We start from the raw sequence: 20,004 nt of genomic DNA on the forward strand, positions 1-20,004 counted from the left end.
ATACATGGTATCTTGGTAACTGTTTTTTAATGCCATATCATCATATTATCTTTATCTTATACTCACCACAAGCTACACTGGCATCTCTCCAGTTAGAGTCATGTTTAGCTGCTCCAGATTTAAAACAGTATTTTCCTCTTTTCCCAATACAGTTTTTTTCATAGATACGTTCTGACACAGATATGTTCTGCTTCAGATATGCTCCTTCCCATCTAGTTCCTGGGATATCCCTTCCATAACCAGGTTGTCTTGGATTATAAAAGAGAATGGACAATGTGTCAGGTTTCGGGGCTATCTTAAATAAACTTCATTCTCAAGCGCTTATCAATGCTTATCTAGCATTTTTCTAAGAGTTTGCAAGTTCTGAATTGGCTCTTATAAATATAGGTTTAGTGGTCTTTTTCAAACAAGCTAGACCCAATCTGTATAAGTTGATTTAAACTAGGAAAAAGAGCCATATTCTGCCAGCTATGTTTTGTTCATTTTGTTACTGTTGCATCAATTTCAGCTTTCCATTGTTTTTGCCAAAGAGAAAGTGTACACAACTATACTGTTTTTATTATTTGGGGGATAGATTTTGCTTTATCTATATGGTTTTTGGCGGGGCTAGATGTGATAATTTTTGTAATTACTACATGCAGGTCAGTCACTATTCTGTATGCCATATAGTTATCTAATGGTTCCCCCCCCCCCCCCGGATGCTGCTAGCAATGAAGTCAGAACTGAACTCTTTGGTTACTCACTGCCAGAAGCACTAGTTGAGAACAGAGCTTGTTCATTTTCATTGCCTCCTGCTTCATTCGGGGTTCCGCTTTTGTGCTCTTACACTATTTTTATATGAGTTTAGCACTCTTTCAGAAGTGTGCTAGATCCATGTTTAGCTTGACTAGTAGGTCACACATGAAGAGATGAGTTTGAACTGAACAGGTTCACTTGGGGTGCACAGCCTGCTTCACCATATTCATTTCTCCACATCAGTCTTGTAGGTCAAACACTCGACAGCTGGCTAAATGTATTGTTCTAAGCACTCACTTACATATGCCTCACCCTGCTCCACTTTACATTAAGATTAAATCAGTACAAGGGTGGATGCATCATGTCAGTTATGTACTATTTATGACAAAATTAGCACCTCTAGTTGAAAAAAAACCTTTTATGAGTCCCATTGCCAGTCACTCTTGGCAGTTTGGAATCTAGATAATCTCTTGGCCTGATTCTGCCTTTATTCCTAATTTAGAACATGTTTATGTCACTATCAATTAATTATTTCAGAAAGCATAGGAAATTGTACTGAATGCTTTTGCTTCATATTTTAAAATGGAAAATTCTAATTTATAGCTTCATTAACAATAATATTTTGAATAACTGTTTAGGATTATCAGATCATCCTACTGTACATTTTCCTTTATCGAATGAAGGAATTTAGCAAATGCCAGTTTGTGCATACAGGCTAACAATGGCACCAGGAAAAAGATTTGTAATTTATTTTCTCTAGTTCTCAATGGAGGGAGTATTGTTGAGGAGGTGATATTCATTCTATGTGCCCATATTCAGCAGTAGAATCAATGTTCAAGCCTTTCCTCTTTTATAAACTTAGAACCTTCTCCTTGGAGTTAAATATACTGACTGAATTTTTTTTTTATAGCCATATTCACAAAGCACTTTTTTCCCTAGCCCCCACATATTCCATTTGTAAATTCATTTACAATCCTTAAATGCACTGTATTTATCGAAGCGTACTTTGTAATAGTGTAAAAAGAGCATAAACAATTACATTTGTCTGAGACAAAGATGCCAGTAAAATACATAGACATGGTGGCAATGCCTTTATTAGAGTCAAAAAAAGGTTTTACTAGAAAATAATAGTGGCATCTTATTTGGTTATTTATGTACTTTTTTTTTCATAGGCCCAAATAAATACATTGTGTTGGGCAGAGGTTTTGGCTATGTTCAGTTAACATGTTGCCAGCTGTTTTGCACAACTTAAGTGTATTGTGGGACCCAGCAAATGGATTATTCATGTCCATCCAGATTAAAAGAACTGTATGATGTATGTAAATGAATAAAATTAGAAATAAAGAGACGATAAAGATAATGATAATAAAGGATGGAAAAAATGGGGAATGTATAAAGTAAGAGAAACAAAACTGACATGTTAAAAGAAACACATATTATGTGTTTGTGTTATGTATGTTGTGTGTTGTTGTTGTAAAATCAATATTTTTTTAAAAAAAATAAAAGAACTGTATGAATATAAACAATCTTTGTGGACCTTTTGGGTGTTCAACCTTTGAGTGAAGGTTCTCTCACATTGAGTGAAGAGGAATTATCTTGTGCCAAATATATAGTTAATGTATACAAATCACATAATAATATTCTAAGTTTCTGATCTTGCGGAGCCACATTATTAGCTGTCCAAGGCTGCCCGAAGCCCATGGGCCAAGGGTTAGACACGCCGGGTGGAAGGGTCAGATAAAAGTGTTCCCCTTCTACAGATTCAATAAGACAACTCAGCCTTAAAATGGAGGTGGATCCCCAACAGCATCAGTGTCACCGCCAGCGATTCGGAGATAACACTGTCCCCAAAGAGCTGGAAAATATCAGGGTGGGCCAATGTCTGGGAAGGGGCGTCCACGGCTAATCCAATTTTGGAGCAAGGACACGTGAGCTGGGTGCATATGTGTGCGTAGACACGAGTGCTTAAACCGCGCCTCCCCCCCACCGCCCCCCCTCCCACCACACACACAACGCCAGTAAGGCGTGAAAGAGACGACACGCGGAAGGGATTGGATTACATTGTCATGATGATGATGATTATTTTTTTTTTTTAAATAATTCATCGGCGAAGTAAATCCAAAAGCTGGCGTAGCCGAGGTTCCCTCCCCACCGCATCTCTCTTCCTTCCTCTTAACAATTGGGATTGATGGACTCATTTTCGCTTATTCGGTAAAGAGAAAGCAACGGGGGGTTGGTGGAGGGGGGGGGGCGGAGAAAAAGAGAGGAAGAACGCGTCGCTGCCCTTTTTTTTTTTTTTTTTTTTGTGCTTCCTTTCCTGCCATAGCAGAAAACGAGGGAGGTGCAAGGAGAGTGATCACTTTAAGACCCAGAGGTTTTTTTTCCCCCTCTCCTCTTTCTCTTCATTTCCCCTCTTCTGCTCTCTCTCTCTTCCCCCCTCCACATTTTTTTTTTTTTTTTAAGGAGCGACAGGCTGTGGCGTTTGCAGAAGGGTTTGGTCTCCGTCATCGCGCTGCAAAAGCGAGCGAGCGAAAGCGACAAGGAGGGAGAGGAGGAGGAGGAGGAGGCGGGGGGGGAGAGAGATGAAGGGGAGGTGTAACACATCCGACGAGCCGGCTGCAATGGGCCTCAGCTAATCCAGACCCTCCGGAGGATCTGCCTTCCCGCTGCCACCGCCGTGGGTCAGAAGCTCCTTGGATTCGGTTCTCCTCGCTGCTGCTGCCGCCGCCGCCGCCGCCGATTGACCACATTTTTTCCTTTGACACACAATGAGCGCCGCCTGGTAGAGAAGAAGCGGCGTGCCGTGCCGCCTTGCCCCTTTCGGGTTCTCGCGATGTGATTCTATTGCGGCTGCTGGAGGTGAAGGAGGAAGAGGAGGCAGCGTGGCCCGGGGGGTGGGGTGGAGGAAGCCTGAGGCTATGTGGTGTCAGCGACACCAGAAGATTTGGTGAACCATGATGAAGACTGAGTCTCATAATACTCCTGGCGGCAGTGGCACCAGCGGCAGTGGGGGCAGCACCACCGGCGGCAATGGGGCTGGAGGCAGCCTGAGGAGTGCCTCACCTCACCGGAACGCCTACGAAGCTGGCATCCAAGCTTTGAAAGCCTCCAAAGATGCCCTGGGCCAACCTGACAGTGAGGAGGCCAAAAAAGCCAGGAACAAGAAATATGGGTCCAATGTCCATCGGATCAAAAATATGTTCCTGCAAATGGGCACTGCGCCTCCACCAGGGGAGGGAGCAGTTGATCTGGCCAAGATGAAGGAGAAGCCGGTCCGGTTGTCCTTGCCCCGGGCCAGCAGTCTGAATGAGAATGTAGACCATAGTGCGTTGTTGAAACTGGGCACCAGCGTATCCGAGAGGGTGAGCCGGTTTGACTCTAAAACAGATAAGCCATTGTCCAAGCTCCAGGAGACACGGAAGATCTTCGAGAGGAGTCTCCAGGAGAAGGAGACCACCAACAAACTGCTTCTGAGGAAAGAGAGAGCTGGCTTCCAAGACCGGAAGTTGGATGTGGTGGTGAGGTTCAACGGCAGCACAGAATCCCTGGACAAGCTAGACACAGAGGCTGTGTCTCCTACTGTAAGCCAACTCAGTGCTGTCTTTGAGAAAGCTGACCTGAGGAATAACCTCCATAAAGCCCCTGGAAAAGTTGGGCCTCTCAACTCCAAAATTGTTAGCAAAAGGTCCAGGGTTTTCCTCCAGGCTCCAGAAGGAGGTGCCAAGGTGGAAACCAGGAATAGTGATGGGCCTGCGCTCCAAGTGAGAGCAAGGTTGCCTGAGACTGACAAAACCCAAAACAAGCTGGTGCCCAGTGGGTCAGTAGCAGCAAAGCCAGGAGATAAGGACTCCAACATGGGGCTACGTCCTCAGAAGGTCCAAGAAGTGCGCAAGATCAAGCCTGTGGAAGTGGAAGAGAGTGGAGACTCTGAACAGGAGTTTGAGGCAGCTGAGGTGGCAGTGGCAGCAGCAGCAGTGGCAGATGAGAACAGCAAGGCCTCTAAGGGGTCTGACCTTCTCAGGGCAGAGGTGATTCAGGCTGAGGTCACAGTGCATGCGGCCTTGGAAAATGGCCAGCTGGGTGGTGAAAGATACCTAGAAACTCCAGGCCCATTGGCAGACACTTACTGTGAGGAGGTGGCCAAGGCTGAGGGACCAGAGGAAAATGACCTAGGTGATGAGTCTAAGAAGGAGGACTTCTCTGAGGCTGACCTGGTGGACATTAGTGCCTACAGTGGACTGGGGGAGGATTCAGGAGGGAGTGGGCTGGATGAAGACGAGGATGGTGATGGACTGTATGCACCGGAATCTAGCTGTGTCGAGATCCCTGGGCTGTCAGAAGAGGATGAGGCTGTCCCTAATCGCAAGATCCACTTCAGCACAGCCCCAATACAGGTAGGCCTTTGAATCTAGTATTTATTGTGACTATAAAAGACACCTGGATTCTGGAAAGTCTGGTGGTCCTTGGACATGGTTGTTATTATCAACATGAAAGATCCAAGGATCTGCTCTGGGGCCTAGTTTTCACAAAATAGCAATTGAGACTAAAAACCTATGTTCTGACCACTGTAAACCTGTTCAAGATTTCTAAGTAAGGATAATTGGGAAGACTTCTTTTTCATATAGAATTGCTATTCATTCATTAAATACAGTTCTCTGTATGTAAGGAACTAGCCTATCCAGAAGACATTTTAAAACCACAGATTCTCCCTGGTGCACTCTAGATGGGGAAGTTTGTGCAAGGGAGATTTTGCAGGGAGTATCCTTCAGATGTGCAAATCTCCATCTTCCATCTGAAATAGCTCCCAAATTATAGGTTTACGTCTTAATTTTGGGAAGGCCTCCATCTCTTAGGTAAAGAGGACTCTTTCACCTGACCCTCACTGATGCCTATTCTTGCAAGGCCTTGATTTTTCAATGCTTAAAACAAATGTCCCCTTAATTCATTAAAACCTGTTAGGAAAGTGTTTATATTGGCTTTTGTTTCTACATTTAAATTTTGAAGAGGGAATGTAGTAAAACTCTTCTATCTTAGAGGTAATGGAACAGGGATACTTTTGATAGGATTAGCCTTTCACTTGAGTTCATTGAATTAGTGAATTGCCTTTGTAGGTTATATATCAACAAAGGTGATTTTAGAAAAATTGTACCAATGTCATGATTGAAAGTGCCATCATGGATCTCACCAATGTTTTTCCCCCTCTGTTTTATGTGCAAAAACCAGGAATAGGAGAAGCAGGGAAGGGATGGTGACTTCAAACAGCATTTTCTTGTTTGACAATCCAACAGATTTAGAGATGCTGAAGAGACTTGATTTTACAAAGGAGAATGGGAAGACAAATACAGTTCTTCATCTTCTTTTTTTTGCAAAGCATGGCTTTTATGAAACATTAAAGTAGGGAAGGTATATAAATGGACCCGTTTGCAGCAAGCTGCTGGTAGTAAGAATAACACATTTGATGTGAAATCTCAGTTTCTCACATTTCATCTACTGAGTTGGGGCTGTGCATTTCCCTCCCTCTCTCCCTCTCCTGCTTTTTCTCCCCTCCCCTCTCTCTCTCAGATTAAGTCACTGACACAAATCAAGGAACATGCACCATTGCAATCTGTTTATCCCCCCTCCCTTCCCCTTTGGACTCTTTGATTAGCTACGTTCCCACCCCATGCCAAACAAATTGGAAGAATAAAAGGCATACCAGGCATAATTTCCCAGATTGAACTGGGTTTCATTTGACACATTTTGCCAAGGTAGATCACAGATGGGTGGGCTTTTGCTTTTACACAGGAAAAGGCAGTTGAATTGAGAGAAAAATGGACTCCCATCCAGATAAAAAATAGTACATGCAGGGATATAATTTACGATGAAATCTAAGATGAGATTGCTCAGGTTTATACATGCAGGAGGCCATAATAAGGTTTGTTTGGTTTCAGCTCAGTATGATGAACTGAGTGACTGTAATTTGTAAATCATGATTTACAATTTGTAATCCCAGGTTAATGCAATACAAATGTCTACAACATGTAGTGCCCAAATAAACTATGCTGGCTCATTGTGGATGGTCTAACTCATATAATATACTAAAATGATGTTTGGGTTCCCAAAACATGCTGAAATACCAGTTACCCAACATCATATTGGCCTAGTCTAGCATATTATGTGAATCCAGTAACAAATCAAAATGTAATTTATTAATCCAGACACTATGTGAACTAGGGTATTATGGCACCATTATTAAAACATGCCATAGGTTAGCACAATCTGAACAATATATATAGAAGCCATAGATAAGAATCTGGGAGTTGTGAGTTGTTTCTGCAAGTTAGAAATGGGCATGGATAAGTACTTCACTTATCAAAGGTAACTTGCCTCTTGTCAGTATAAGCTTAGATGCACCCTGAAAAAGTCATAAATGGTGGCATAAATATTGGATCTTTGGAAGATGGTTTGTTGTTTATTGTTTGGTGAATGTCATGGAAGAAGGGACATTTCTGACAGGCAAGCTTTTGTGAACAATAAATCCATTCAAGTTTCCAGGGGATTCAGAACAACAAAAATGGATTCCATATGTGAGCCTATTAGTCAAGAAGGTTGAGCAGTTGTAGTTCAACACGTTTGAACAATAAAAGCTGGCCACTGTGATCTTTAGTTTCAGAATACATCTTTCTTGGCACCCATTCACAGCTCCAATAACTTACATTAAATTACATATAATTTTTAAAGTAAGATTTTTTTTAAAAAAATGGAAAGTTGGCATACTGCAAAGCAAAGAAAGTATCCTTATCCAACATCAGTATAATCTTAATTTCAAAAATGTATCTAGATTTTATAAGGGTTTGATGTATTTCATTACTTAGGGATATATCTCCTTGTATACAAAAAATGAAATCGGGCATAGGTGGGAGCATTTTGCATGAGGTGGGTAGAGAGATGGTAAGTAACATGCATGTAAATCAGTGCTTTATAACTGGTTATGTTCTTCCGTTACAGCCATTTTGTGAATGGACAAGTATTCCAAACAGCACAAAACTTTTAGCGACCTTTGCTGTAGAAAACTGAGGACTGCCATCACCAGGTTGCTTGGTGATGTGTGTTCTTTCTGTAGTGACTCTGGAAGGTTGTGACGTTAAGCATGTAAAATATTGGAGGTTGGAAAGAATTTTTCCAAATTATATTAAGAGACCCTACATTAGAAGTTTTATTTGTTTGTGCTATCACAAGTTTGCAAAATACTAGTTCGTAAAATTAGTTCGTAATACTAGTTCGTAATACTAGTTCGTAAAAAAGAAAATTAAAGGGAGATACGGAGCAGTTTATAAATATTTGAAAGACATTCACATCCAGGTAGAAATTGCCCAATTCTTTACTGAAACTGAGAATAAAATAGAGACCAACAGACCAAAATTAAAGAGTTCAGACTGGGTATTAGGAAGAATTTCCTCATGATTAAAGCTGTTAAAGAAGTGAAACAGCCTATCTTGAATAATGATGGTCTCCTGTCATTGCCCATTGGAGGTTCTTAAGCTGGAGCTAGATGGCCACCAATTTAGTAGACTTCAACTCTTATATCCCACAGTTCTATGAGCATTTCTCTTAGGCGAGTATCTTGGATTGTCAAATATGCTGGTCCTTGATCCACTCTTGCTGTATAGCAATAGCACTTAGACCAGTGATGGTGAACCTTTTTGGCACCGAGTGCGCAAACCAGAATATACGTGTGCACATGCGTGTGCCAGAAACCCAAAGACCAGCTGGCTAGCGCACATGCATGCACCAGCCATCTAATCTTCGGGTTTCTGATGCATACTGGCCATCTGATCTTCAGGTTTCCAGCACTCCGACCCATGCAAAGACCAGCTAGCTGGCGTGCAAATACACACCGGAAATCTGAAGACCAGCTGGCAATGGTGCACGTGCCCACAGAGAGGGCTCTGTGTGCCACCTCTGGCACGTATGCCATAGTTCACCATCACAGACTTAGACTTATATACCACTTTACAGTGCTTTACAGGCCTCTTTAAGCAGTTTACAGAGCCGGCATATTGCCCCCAACAATCTAGGTCCTCATTTTACCCACCTCGGAAGGATGGAAGGCTGAGTTAACCTTGAGCCTGGTGAGATTTGAACTGCCAAATTGCAGGCAGCCGACAGTCAGCAGAAGTAGCCTGCAGTACTGCACTCTAACCACTGCACCACCGTGGCTCATATTCATGCAGGTCGGTCTGTTTATGGATGGACTTTGCTACATGGAGAAGTCTAGCTCAGAAAAAAAGTATGTGATCCCAAACTCTTAGAATGCTAGCATGTTCTTTGTTCTGTTCTGTGCTCATCCAAACACTTGATGATGTTAGAATGTTTCTGCCATGCAGCTAAATGTGAGCATAAGGAGAATTTGAGGACAAGGTTAGTAGTTGTCCTATCTCTCACATATTCAGTCAGTGTGTATTCTGCCTTCTATTTGTTTCAATAGCATTGGGGAGGGTGATGCAACCATCTCAACTGGCAGATTGTTGTAGGTGGCAGCAAGTTATCAGAGCAGAAAGCAGTGTTCAAGCACACATCCTTCAGGTATATTGGAAAACATTGTTCCATCCCTCTTCCTTTTCATTCTAGGTAAAGCGGTCAGGGGTATTTGCCAATCTCCATTACATATGACCCAAATCCTATGGAACTGAATCGTGATATGTGAAATCAAAGGCCAGCCCTATAATAAGAGTGGCAGCCTTTCATGCTCCATTTGCCAGCTACTGTCTAACATTTAGCATCAATTCTAGGTTACAAGGACAGACCCTAGGGGAAGAGGACTCACTGACTATTGCTCCCTTTCACCTTTCCTTCACTTGCCATTTACTTTAAATCGGAGGTTAGCATATAGTGTATATAAAGAACTATGTAATCTCACCCAAGATATAGTTTAATTCGGACAATCTGCATGGAGTAGAATTTAGAGTGCAGTACAAGAATATAAAAAAAATGCCGTTGATTCAGAACAAATCATGCATAGCCCCTTGTTTACCATAGTGACTGCCCAGAGCTGGGGTGTCAAACTCAAGGCCTGGGGGCCGGATCTGCCCCATGGGGTGCTTAGATCTGGCCCGTGGGGCCGGCCTGGAAACAGCAAAGGACTGACATGCGATACCTCTGCTAGTGAAAATGGAGCTCGGGTGGGCCATGCATTTTTGCTGGCAGAGGACCATCAAAACAAACTAAAAATGAAACAAAAGGAGAAATGTCTCCTCTTTTGCATTTGATCATCCAAGAAGGGACAGGAAAGGGAAAGAGGAAAGAAAAAGAAAAAGAAGGGAAGGAAAGATGGGAAGAGAGCAAGGAAGGAAAAAGAAGGAAAGAGGGGAAGGAAGAAGAAAAGAGAATGAAGACGGAAGGAAAAAGAAGAAAAGGAAAGAAGGAAGGAGATTATAATGATAGTGAGGGAGGGTGTCATGCCCACCATGGCAACCCCATGCTCCCCCACCCCCCCGCCAGCCCTCTGAGGTCAAACACAACCCTGATATGGCCCTCAATGAAATTGAGTTTGACACCCCTGGTCTAGAGGCTGCTACGAAATAAAGCATACAGGTAATACAAGTCCACAACTTACAGCCATTCATTTAGCAGCCATTTGAAGTTACAATGGCACTGAAAAAAGTGACTTACGATCAGTTCTCACATTTATTACTTTGCAGCATTCTCATAGTTATGTGATCAAAATTTGGGTGCTTGTCAACCAGCATACATTTATGATGTTGCAGTAACCTGGGGTCTGTGATTGCCATTTGTGACTTCTCAACTGGCTTCCAATAAACCGGGTCAATGGGAGAAGCCAGATTTGCTTAATGACCAAATTATGATCAGGACTTAGCAGCTACAGTGATTCTCTTAACAGTAGTGGCAAAAGGGTCATAAAATTGGGCATGACTCACTTAGCCCAGAAACTCTAGTTCCAGTTACGGTAATGGATGAAGTATTATTTTTACTGTTACGTGGCTTCACCAGCCATATGTATAAATATACATTGCTACTGCATATGATGATTCTAGTTACAAATTTCTTACATGCCTTTTCAAGCCATCTAAGATGCTGCCCATCCTTATGGCATTTTTGGCATTGAATTCTACAAATATATCAGCTCAAAAGGGGAGAGAATCCTAAGTATATGGGAAATCTATTGTTTATTATAACTAGGGGAAAGATTATGCTGGCGGAGAGAAACTTAAATTCAAACTGGCAGTCCAATGGATTTCTGAAGTAAAAGTGCACAATTGTGCATGAACTCTACTGGACATATGTGGCTTGAGTCAAATGCTGCAGTCCAAATACTGCAAACTTCACTGATATTAGGACCACAAGCAATCCTGAACTAATTAAAAAAAAAAGATTACCATGCCATAACCTACCTGTGAATCATGGACAAATTCTGTTACTCTCACAGGTATCAACAAGGAATGAAAAGACGTATCTCCAGGAAATGCAGTCCTAGCATGAACCAAATGAATTCCCACTCAGTGGGCGGGGAAATGTGGATAGTGCAGTATGGATGGAAGGAATATTATCAACTATTATCAAGCAAAGTATGAGTTTATTTACTACATAAACAAAGTTAGAATTTGAAAAAGAATAGCTGTTCCTATTTATTCATTTTTATTAAATTTATATCCATCTTTCTCCAGGAACTCAAAGTGGTGTACATAGTAGTGTTTTCTTCCCCCACAACTGCCCCATGGGATAGGTGTGGCAAAGAGAGAATTTATACAACATGCTTACATTGGTCAATTCAGTCATTCAGACTTAATCCAATTGACTACAGTTGGATTGAACAATATGTTGAGCTGAGCCACACAAAAAAGAACATATTATGTGGGTGCACTACTAGGTCTTAATGAACCTAGTTAAACGTGTGAATGTAGCTAATGGATGGCCTAAAGCTGAAAATGGATTTGAACTGATATCTCTCTACTCCTAATGCAACATCTTGTCCATTAAAGATGGGATTACTTAATCCTTTTATATCAGTACCCCACTGCTGTCAGGACTGGTTTATAAATTAAAACCATGTAAAGGCCTATTAAAATCATAGGCTAGCATTAATTCCATATCAAAAGAGAAACTTGCTCCCTGCCCAGGGAGTCCTTGACTTACAACCATTCGTTTAGGACTGTTTGAAGTTACTGTTTGGCATTAAAAAAGGAACTTATGACTATTTTCACATTTATGACCATTGCAGCATCGCCATGGGCATGTGATTAAAATTCAGGCATGTGGCAAGTGGCATGAATTTATGATGGATTGTGGTGTCCCATGGTCATGTGATTACCTTTTGCGACCTTCTGATGAGCAAAATCAATAGGGAAGCCAATTAACAATCGTGTTACAAAATTAATAAGTGCAGTAATTCACTTAACTCTGTGCCTGGGGAAGAATGGGTAAGAACTGTCTTGCATAGTAATGGACATTTTGGGCTCAGCTATGGTCATAAGTCGAGGACTACCATATTTGAGAGTCAATTAAAATGAAAAAACAAATACATTTTATGACACATTTGACAGAAGAAAATTGCTGTATGTAGCATTGTAGTCAATCTAGTGATCATTTGGGGTGTGCTAAATGCATGGATTTTCATTTCTGATTAAAATTTGGGTTGAAGTATAATGGTAATGATAAGAAGCTGAAAGAATTCTTCCAAGAAGTAATACTTATAATGTTTGGTCTTTCTTGGTTCAAAAAAAAAAGGCAAGGAAGACAGCGATTTGATGCATAAATGTAAATGGATGCACAATGTACAGAAAATATAAGGAGATAATACTCCTATACCTACCTGGAACATTCAGTGAAGGTAGGATGGAATCCAGGATAGAATGGACACTTATTACTTTTGTGATTTCACTCCTGACATAGGAAGAGTCACTATTATTTTTGTTTTTGAATTCTAGGTGAAACTTCATATTGTGTTCACCTATCACAAAGAAATGCATTGTTTAGAACTCTCAACTTGAAACTAAATTTGGGTGTCCTTGTTTTTCCTCCGATTTTAGACTTTTTGCAATATTTAACTGATGGAAACATTTAGAGGCCTTGAACCCAAATATAGGTAGTCCTTGCTTAACAATTTGTTGCTCAGGGCGCAATTCCTAAGCAGAAAATCACATGACTGCAATGGAGTTATAACATCCTTTCACTTTTGGTTGCTAAGCAAATTATTATGGTTGCTAGCAAAAATACTACATGACTGCACTTACGATTTTATTTCCACTTTTTCTGTTAACTCTGTGTTGCAAATCATTGGTGAAACATACAAATGACAATCACATGGTCACATGATGTTGTGACAATTATAAATGAGCAACAATTACAAAGCGCCCAAATAGCAATCTGTCACTGTGCAATTTGTGATAGTCATAAATACGAGGATTTAGGTATTATAGACTCAAATGATGACTAAATAAAGTATTTGGTAAGCAAGATCTAGCTACACACTACATTCTTCTATGTCACTTTGGTTGGTCCTAATAAAAGCATTATCTGACTATGGAATTTGATTTTGTTTTTGTTGGACAGACCTGTTATGCTATTTTAGTTAAGTTGTGAAATTTGCTATTTTAACCGGTCAAACAATCTTTTTTATGATTATAGACTGGCATAAATACCATAAGTTGGCTGCTGAAATGGCTTTAAAGGAGGACTAGTTGATGCATGCATACACATACAGACTTTGTGTGTGTGTCTTCAAGTATGCATTTAGATACCAGTTGCTGGGATATTTTAGTGAGAAGATAGCTATTCATTCATGGTCTGCTTCTAAAGTGTCATAGGATATTGGTAATTAGGTTGGACACCATGGTAAGAAAAAGCTGGGCAGACGGGCCCTTGTTCTTGCCTAAGGCCTGCCAAGGAATTTCATATTACAGTAGAGTAACTCTATCAAAACCCAATCATTACACCACACTGGCTAATTATTTAAGTGAGTGAGCAACCTGGAGCCATTGTCCTAATTTCTAAATGATTGAAATTTCACAAAACTGCTGAATCTTGCAACTTGCAAGATATTGGCATTTTCACAAAAGATTTTGCAAAATATCATGATTCCTGAAATCCTGGAAATACTCTGATATCTAGAATATTATATTAAGAAGATGCCAAACCTTAGATATATTATTCCATGTGGATTTTTTTCTCCCTTTATATCATAGAGGAATGTTTTAAAAATGGGACTTGCCATATAGAGTAGAAAATGGAGCAGTCCACTCTGACGTCTAGTACTCCATCTTGGTAGTGCCAGATTGTTGATGGGAGAACAGATACCGATGTTGCAGGGTATTCTATTTTGTTTGGAGGACATCTCAATCAATGGTCAGAAGGAGATTCTACTTGAATCTGCTAAAATACAAGTAAAAATAAGGCAGCAGAGGATTAAAACTTTTAATGGGAGCTCGTTGCAAGAGAATAGCGTACAATATATATGAATATATCAGAGAACACACATCACAGAGAGAGAGAGAGGAGAAATTTTGAACTAGTCAGATTTTATACCTGAGTGTTGGCTGTATTAATGTTTTCTATTAAAGCAAAATATATTGTAGTATAATGGAAAGCTATTTTTGGCCCTTAGATAAGTTTGTGAAAATGTATGCCACAAATCTTTTTTATGAGACAAGACCATTGTTTTTTTTTATTCTTCTTTTCAGATGGCATTATTGTCTAGCATATCCCAGGATATGCCCTTTCACCATTACAATACAATAGTGTAGATTTCTGAACCACATTCTTAATAGGAGAATGGTAACAAGCTGTTTAGAAATATGTGGTCCTTTGGTCCTTTCTATATGTGATTTCAGATTCTACCTCCAATTTTTTTTACTGTTTTCACTGCTTCAGTTTCCCCCACTTCTGTGACTAGCATATGTCCCCTTAGTTACTTTTTCATACACCAAAAGACTTTATCATTTACTCTCATAAAAAATTAAAAGCAGTTACATTGACCTCTACTCCTCCAGCTCTGACCCACCAAAAAAAGCTTAAAAGGTTTTCTCTCACAAGAACTGAAATAATACTTTATAACAGAACCCACTATGTATTACGCTGGCATGGTTTCATCAGCCAGGATAATAGTATGGCAGTAGGAAAAGTCTGCATTAAACTCGTTTGCAGAATTGTACGTCATTCTATTAGTAGAGCCCAAACAGTTTCTGCCATCCCAGTGCAGGGATCTTTTTTCTTTTTTTGTTCAGGGTACAATCAGTTAAGGGATGCATTCCAATGGTTGGCAGAACTGAAGGATACTGAGGGGACCAGAGCCAGAAGTAGATGAGGGCATTAATTTTCTTTTCCAGGTATCTTGTTTCTCTCTCTCTCTCTCTCTCTCTCTCTCTCTCTCTCTCTCTCTCTCTCTCTCTCTCTCTCTTTCTCTCTCTCTCCTTCTCTCTCATTCTCTTTCTACATACTGGACTGTTAAAAAAAATAAAGGCAGAAATTAGAATCATTAGTTTCAGAATGCTTTTGAAATTAGGCCAAATTCTTTTTTCATTAAAGAAAGTGTAATCGCTGCCTGGAGCTAACTGGTTGCAAATTGGCCATCCATATCTTAGAGCAGTGATTCTTAACATGGGCCATATGCCTCCCCACTTCAGGGGCCATGGCGTTTTTCTAGTGGGGCATGGTCTTTATATGATACACTTTGGATTAATAAGCATTATTGATAATAAAGTACATATTTTTTTAGCTAACAGTGATTATGATGGAGGTCGCAGAAGTAAATGAGGTTCAGGAGATCACAAACAAACAAACAAAAAAGATTGGGAATCCCTGTCTTCAAGTATAATCTGAACAAAATTCACTATACAAATAGGCCTCAACATCAATTTGTGAATTGGTACTGGAAGTTCCATTGCTAAGTGATGTGTTTGTTGTGAGTCATACTCGATTTTATGATTTTTAAAATATCAGTTGTTAAGAGAATTTGGCTTCTCCCATTAATTATACTTGTAAGTCCTCTGGGAAGTTTATAAATGGGATCATGTGATCCTGGACATGGCAATCATTGTAAATAAATGCCAGGTTCCAAACAACCAAATTTTGATCATGTGACCATGAAACGCTATGACAATTGTAAGTGTGGGGACCAATCATAAATCACTTTTTTCAACACTATCATAACTTTTGCTTAACACATTGTAAGACGCCCTGAGTCTCCGGAGAAGGGCGGCATATAAATCAAATTTAAAAACAAAACAAAACTTGGAATGGATATTAAACAAATAAGTGTAAGTCGGGGCGTACCTTAGCTTGTTCCAGCCAAAATATCTGCCAGTTTGATGGTACAGTATGATGCTATTTCATGGGATATCCTATGAGATTTTGTTTGATTTGGTTTATATTCACCAGGAGGCTGATCCTTCTGTACTTGTAACTCTGGACTTACATTTTTAAAATTCAGTGTTTTATCTGTGTTTGTTTTCTAAACAAAACTCTATTGAAGAAAAAAATACCTTGTGCTATGAAAGCAAGGTTACCTTCACTCATCAGTGTCCTTGCATATATAATAACTACTTTCTTCATATGTTCCATTTCTTGATGTCCCATGTTACTTTTCACAGATGAAGTAAATGATTCTATAAAGCTGGTTACCAATATCATTTAAGAATCCAGAATCCAAAATCATTCAGTGACTGATATTGTTCAATTACTGAGGTTTGGATTAATGGTGTGGTCTTGCCTAAATTTAGTAAAGTTTATCTTTTTCTGGTTTGGTACCTTCCAAGCTGCAGTGTTGACTTGGAATTTTGAGGCTTGCGGTTCCCAAGATGATTTAATCCTGAGATGATATACCGTACATACAATACAAAACAATAGTAGAAGATGTTGTGAGGCAGACATTCATGCATTGGAACTGCCTAAAAGAAAGTGGCATTTCAAATGAATGTGAAACAGCTTTTCTTTAGATTTTTATCCCATCTTTATTACTTTTTTATAAATAACTCAAGGTGGAGAACATACCCAATACTCCTTCCTCCACTTATTTCCCCCACAACAGCCCTGTAAGGTATGTTGAGCTGAGAAAGAGTGACTGGCCCAAAGTCACTCAGCCGGATTTTATGTCTATGGTGGTTTCTAGCCTGTTGTCTTAACCACTACATGAACTGGCTGTCTTCTGCCAGGAATTTGAAAAACTGATCTTAAGAGCATAGGAAGTGGCCTAATGCTGCATCTGGGCACTGGCTGAGTCTAACTCACCATGATTGACCCTGATCCAATTTATCCAGGTTATAGGTTTTTCTTCCCTAACTGGGTTTGGGAAAAAAACATCCTGTAGGAAAATATATTCTACATTCAGTCTACAGTGCCTCTCTAAATTTAGCTTAGAGAAGGACCTTCCATTCAAATCATATGAAAGTAGTACCCAAAAAAAATTAACAAGCTAACAAGCTATTCATCTTTCTGTCTGACTTTCTGTTGACCTGGCTTTATTTCTAAGACTACATGAAGTTGTGATTTCCCAGTGGTGATAACAAGTTAATAAATAGGAACCTACTTGAAATTAATGTAGTTGAGGGTTTTCTATGCAAGGCCAATCTCTTTGGCCATCCCTGTTTGGAGTGGATTTCCCAGTACAATAATCCTTAATGTGCATCAGTCTGCTCCAGATAGCTTTAGGCAGGCTTAAGACTAATACACACAAAAAAGGTGCCCTTAAGCCTGCACAAAATTTCAGGACTGTGAAGCTGTAAGCTGCCATCAAAACTTCACTAGAAATCAAAACGGGCTTTCTCAAGAGAAGGAAAGGACTATGCTTTAACATGCCTGTATCTTCTTAGAAATGAGCTTCCTTTTGATCTGTCCAGATCCCATCAGAAAATCTCACATTTAGAGATAAAATAAATATACTCAAGCTTTCCAAACTTGCTCTGTCTGGAAATGTTCAGCGGAAGGTTTTATGGTAGAAAAATATCTTGTATTTTAAGACTTGAATTACTTATTTTTACACTGTTTCAGCAAGCTTCAAATTCAGTCATCTGTTAAATCAAAATTCAGCAACCTATAGCTTTTCAGAAGTTGGGGAAATCCAACTCCCAGTAGTCAAGCCCAGAATTTCCAGTGGTGGAAAATGCAGCAAAATCCAGTTTAACTACATGGGAAGAATCACAGATTTGCCATCTTTGCATTAAATTCTGTCAAATTCTGATTACTGTAGTATAATAGACATCAAACATTATTTGATTCTAAAATTGTTTTAAAACAATTAAATTCCATTGAGTATGAAATCTTGTTCTCACTAACAATCTAAACAGCAAAATGTGTTATCAGTAGTTTTCACCTGGCCACCTGGGGAAGCCTGGCTATTTTAGGATTTTTTTTTCACCAAAAGAGACAACAGAAATGGTAGATTAGCTTTTCTAAACTGGAAAAAAAAATCTCTATAGTATGACATGTCAGGGTTGCCTGTGTATTTAGCTTGCAATGAGTCACAGATACAGTGGATTTTAAAACAATGACTCTTTAATGTGCGGGAACAGCTTCAACTTGGGAAAAGAATTTGGAAGAGTGCCACCTAATGAGCCATCCAGCCACAGGGCTCGTATCATTGAAGCAGCTCAAAACCTCACTTTAATATTTCCTCACATTTTAAAATGTGTGTTTGGAACATTGTGAGAAATAAACATTTGAAGCCTTTTAAAGAAATATTAAATGGTTTATAGATCTTGGGTAACCATGGAACCCTATCAGGCGCCCAAATATTGTATATGCTAGCACCAGCCTAATAGGTGGCAGAAGTTCCTTGTCAGAGGAGCCAAACTTGAAAGCATTCCCCGAAATAGAACATTTTAAAAAGCCACCTACACATCAGTTATTAGTAAGATTGATATAGTTAAATACCCAAATAATCCTCCATTTTAATGATCAGTGCCAGGAGAGATAGCAACTAGCATGAGAGCAACCTGTAAAAGCAAATAAATTGGGATATCAAATACAATTTGTCTATTTCGAAAATAGCCAGAGAATATTCACCTGCGGGTTTTACAAATGAGAATCCAGATAATAATTTTAGGGAAGAAATTTGCCTTGGCTCTCTAATGTCTGGAACAACAGGTACATGGGAACTTAATCTTTGAGCCATAGGGTCTTTTGAGTGATGTTACTGTCTTCTGTCTTTAACCCCTGCTGTTATAATCCTTTCCCACCCCCTCCTTTAAGAGATAGCCTGCTTTATCCCTTTGGTTAGTAGCTTCTATTTGCTGGCTGAAAAGCCATCTGTTCAGTTTTGTTCCTGAACATGAGATGGACATCAGAGGAAGGGAAACAATTATGAGACCATCCCTTTAAAAACAATTAAAACATAGAATGCCATGTTTTGAGTTTTGTCAAGCTTTCCTATTATTTCTGCAGCCAAAAGAAAAGTAACAATAGGGATATTTGATATGTTATGGGGATATGTGTTGAACTCCAGAGTATGTTAGTACATAGGTAAGTGAATAACATTTTCTATTATTTTGTTTCTTAAACACATTTGTGTTCATAGGCAAGTTTCACTAATTTTGTGAGCTATTGTATATATCTGGAGATTGAGAAAAAAACTCTTCATAACAACTAGACTCAAATCAGTACAAATGTCACATCAAGCCAGAGCGACAACAATGCTGGCTGGGGAATTCTGAGAGTTGGAGTCCACACATCTTAAAGTTGTCAAGATTGAGAAACACTGTCACAGAGGATAACCCGAATGGTTTTAGCCTGATATTTGAATTGCCATAGCGTGATTTGCTATTACACAGCAAACCAAAATTAAGAACTGGTCTTTGAAATATATTTGTATTAATGATATATAGATATGTAATATCTTACTGCTGGTGCTCTCTGCATAAAAGTCTATCAAAGCAATGTTCCCTACCCTCATGCCCTCCATATGTATCGGACTAAATGCCCATCATTTCCAGACATAATGCTTACAGGCCCTATTGTTTTGGAAATAGGGTATTGAATTCCAGCATAATGTGTATTTCTAGTTTAGTGAGCAGGTCATGAGAAAAAGGGAAGAAATACTTCTGATAACTGTTCTGCTGCTTAGACCCAAAAACCATTTTCCTTCCCATAGTGACTAAAAATGTGCATCCAGGAAGCCTTCAACGTTAGTGTGAAAGCAATCTAACTCTCCCCATTAATTCAGGGATTGCATATAGCCACTGCATGTAATTGCCACTGGCGGTCTGATGAATCTAATTACTTTTCAAAAAATATTTGACCTAGTGGCTGTTATTGCATCCCACAGCAAGCAATGCCATGGAT

General features: G+C 39.7%; 1 protein-coding gene across 3 annotated transcripts in view; it reads left to right on the forward strand.

The window, feature by feature from the left end:
- The first annotated feature begins 2,709 nt into the window (after window positions 1–2,709).
- Window positions 2,710–20,004, forward strand: part of PPP1R9B (protein phosphatase 1 regulatory subunit 9B) — a 79,762-nt gene continuing 62,467 nt past the window's right edge. For 2 of the 3 annotated variants that reach the window (XR_004591079.3, XM_034415448.2), the window contains exon 1: window positions 2,710–5,129. Coding sequence is in view for 2 of the 3 variants with exons in the window: in XM_034415448.2 (XP_034271339.1) it covers window positions 3,690–5,129 (1,440 nt within the window). In the remaining variant the exon portion in view is untranslated. The remainder of the gene's footprint in view (window positions 5,130–20,004) is intronic. The other variant, XM_034415449.3, reaches the window with a different exon arrangement.

This window comes from Pantherophis guttatus, chromosome 4 (assembly GCF_059756535.1).
Source record: "Pantherophis guttatus breed Tessera chromosome 4, ASM5975653v1, whole genome shotgun sequence".
NCBI classification, from domain to species: domain Eukaryota; kingdom Metazoa; phylum Chordata; class Lepidosauria; order Squamata; family Colubridae; genus Pantherophis; species Pantherophis guttatus.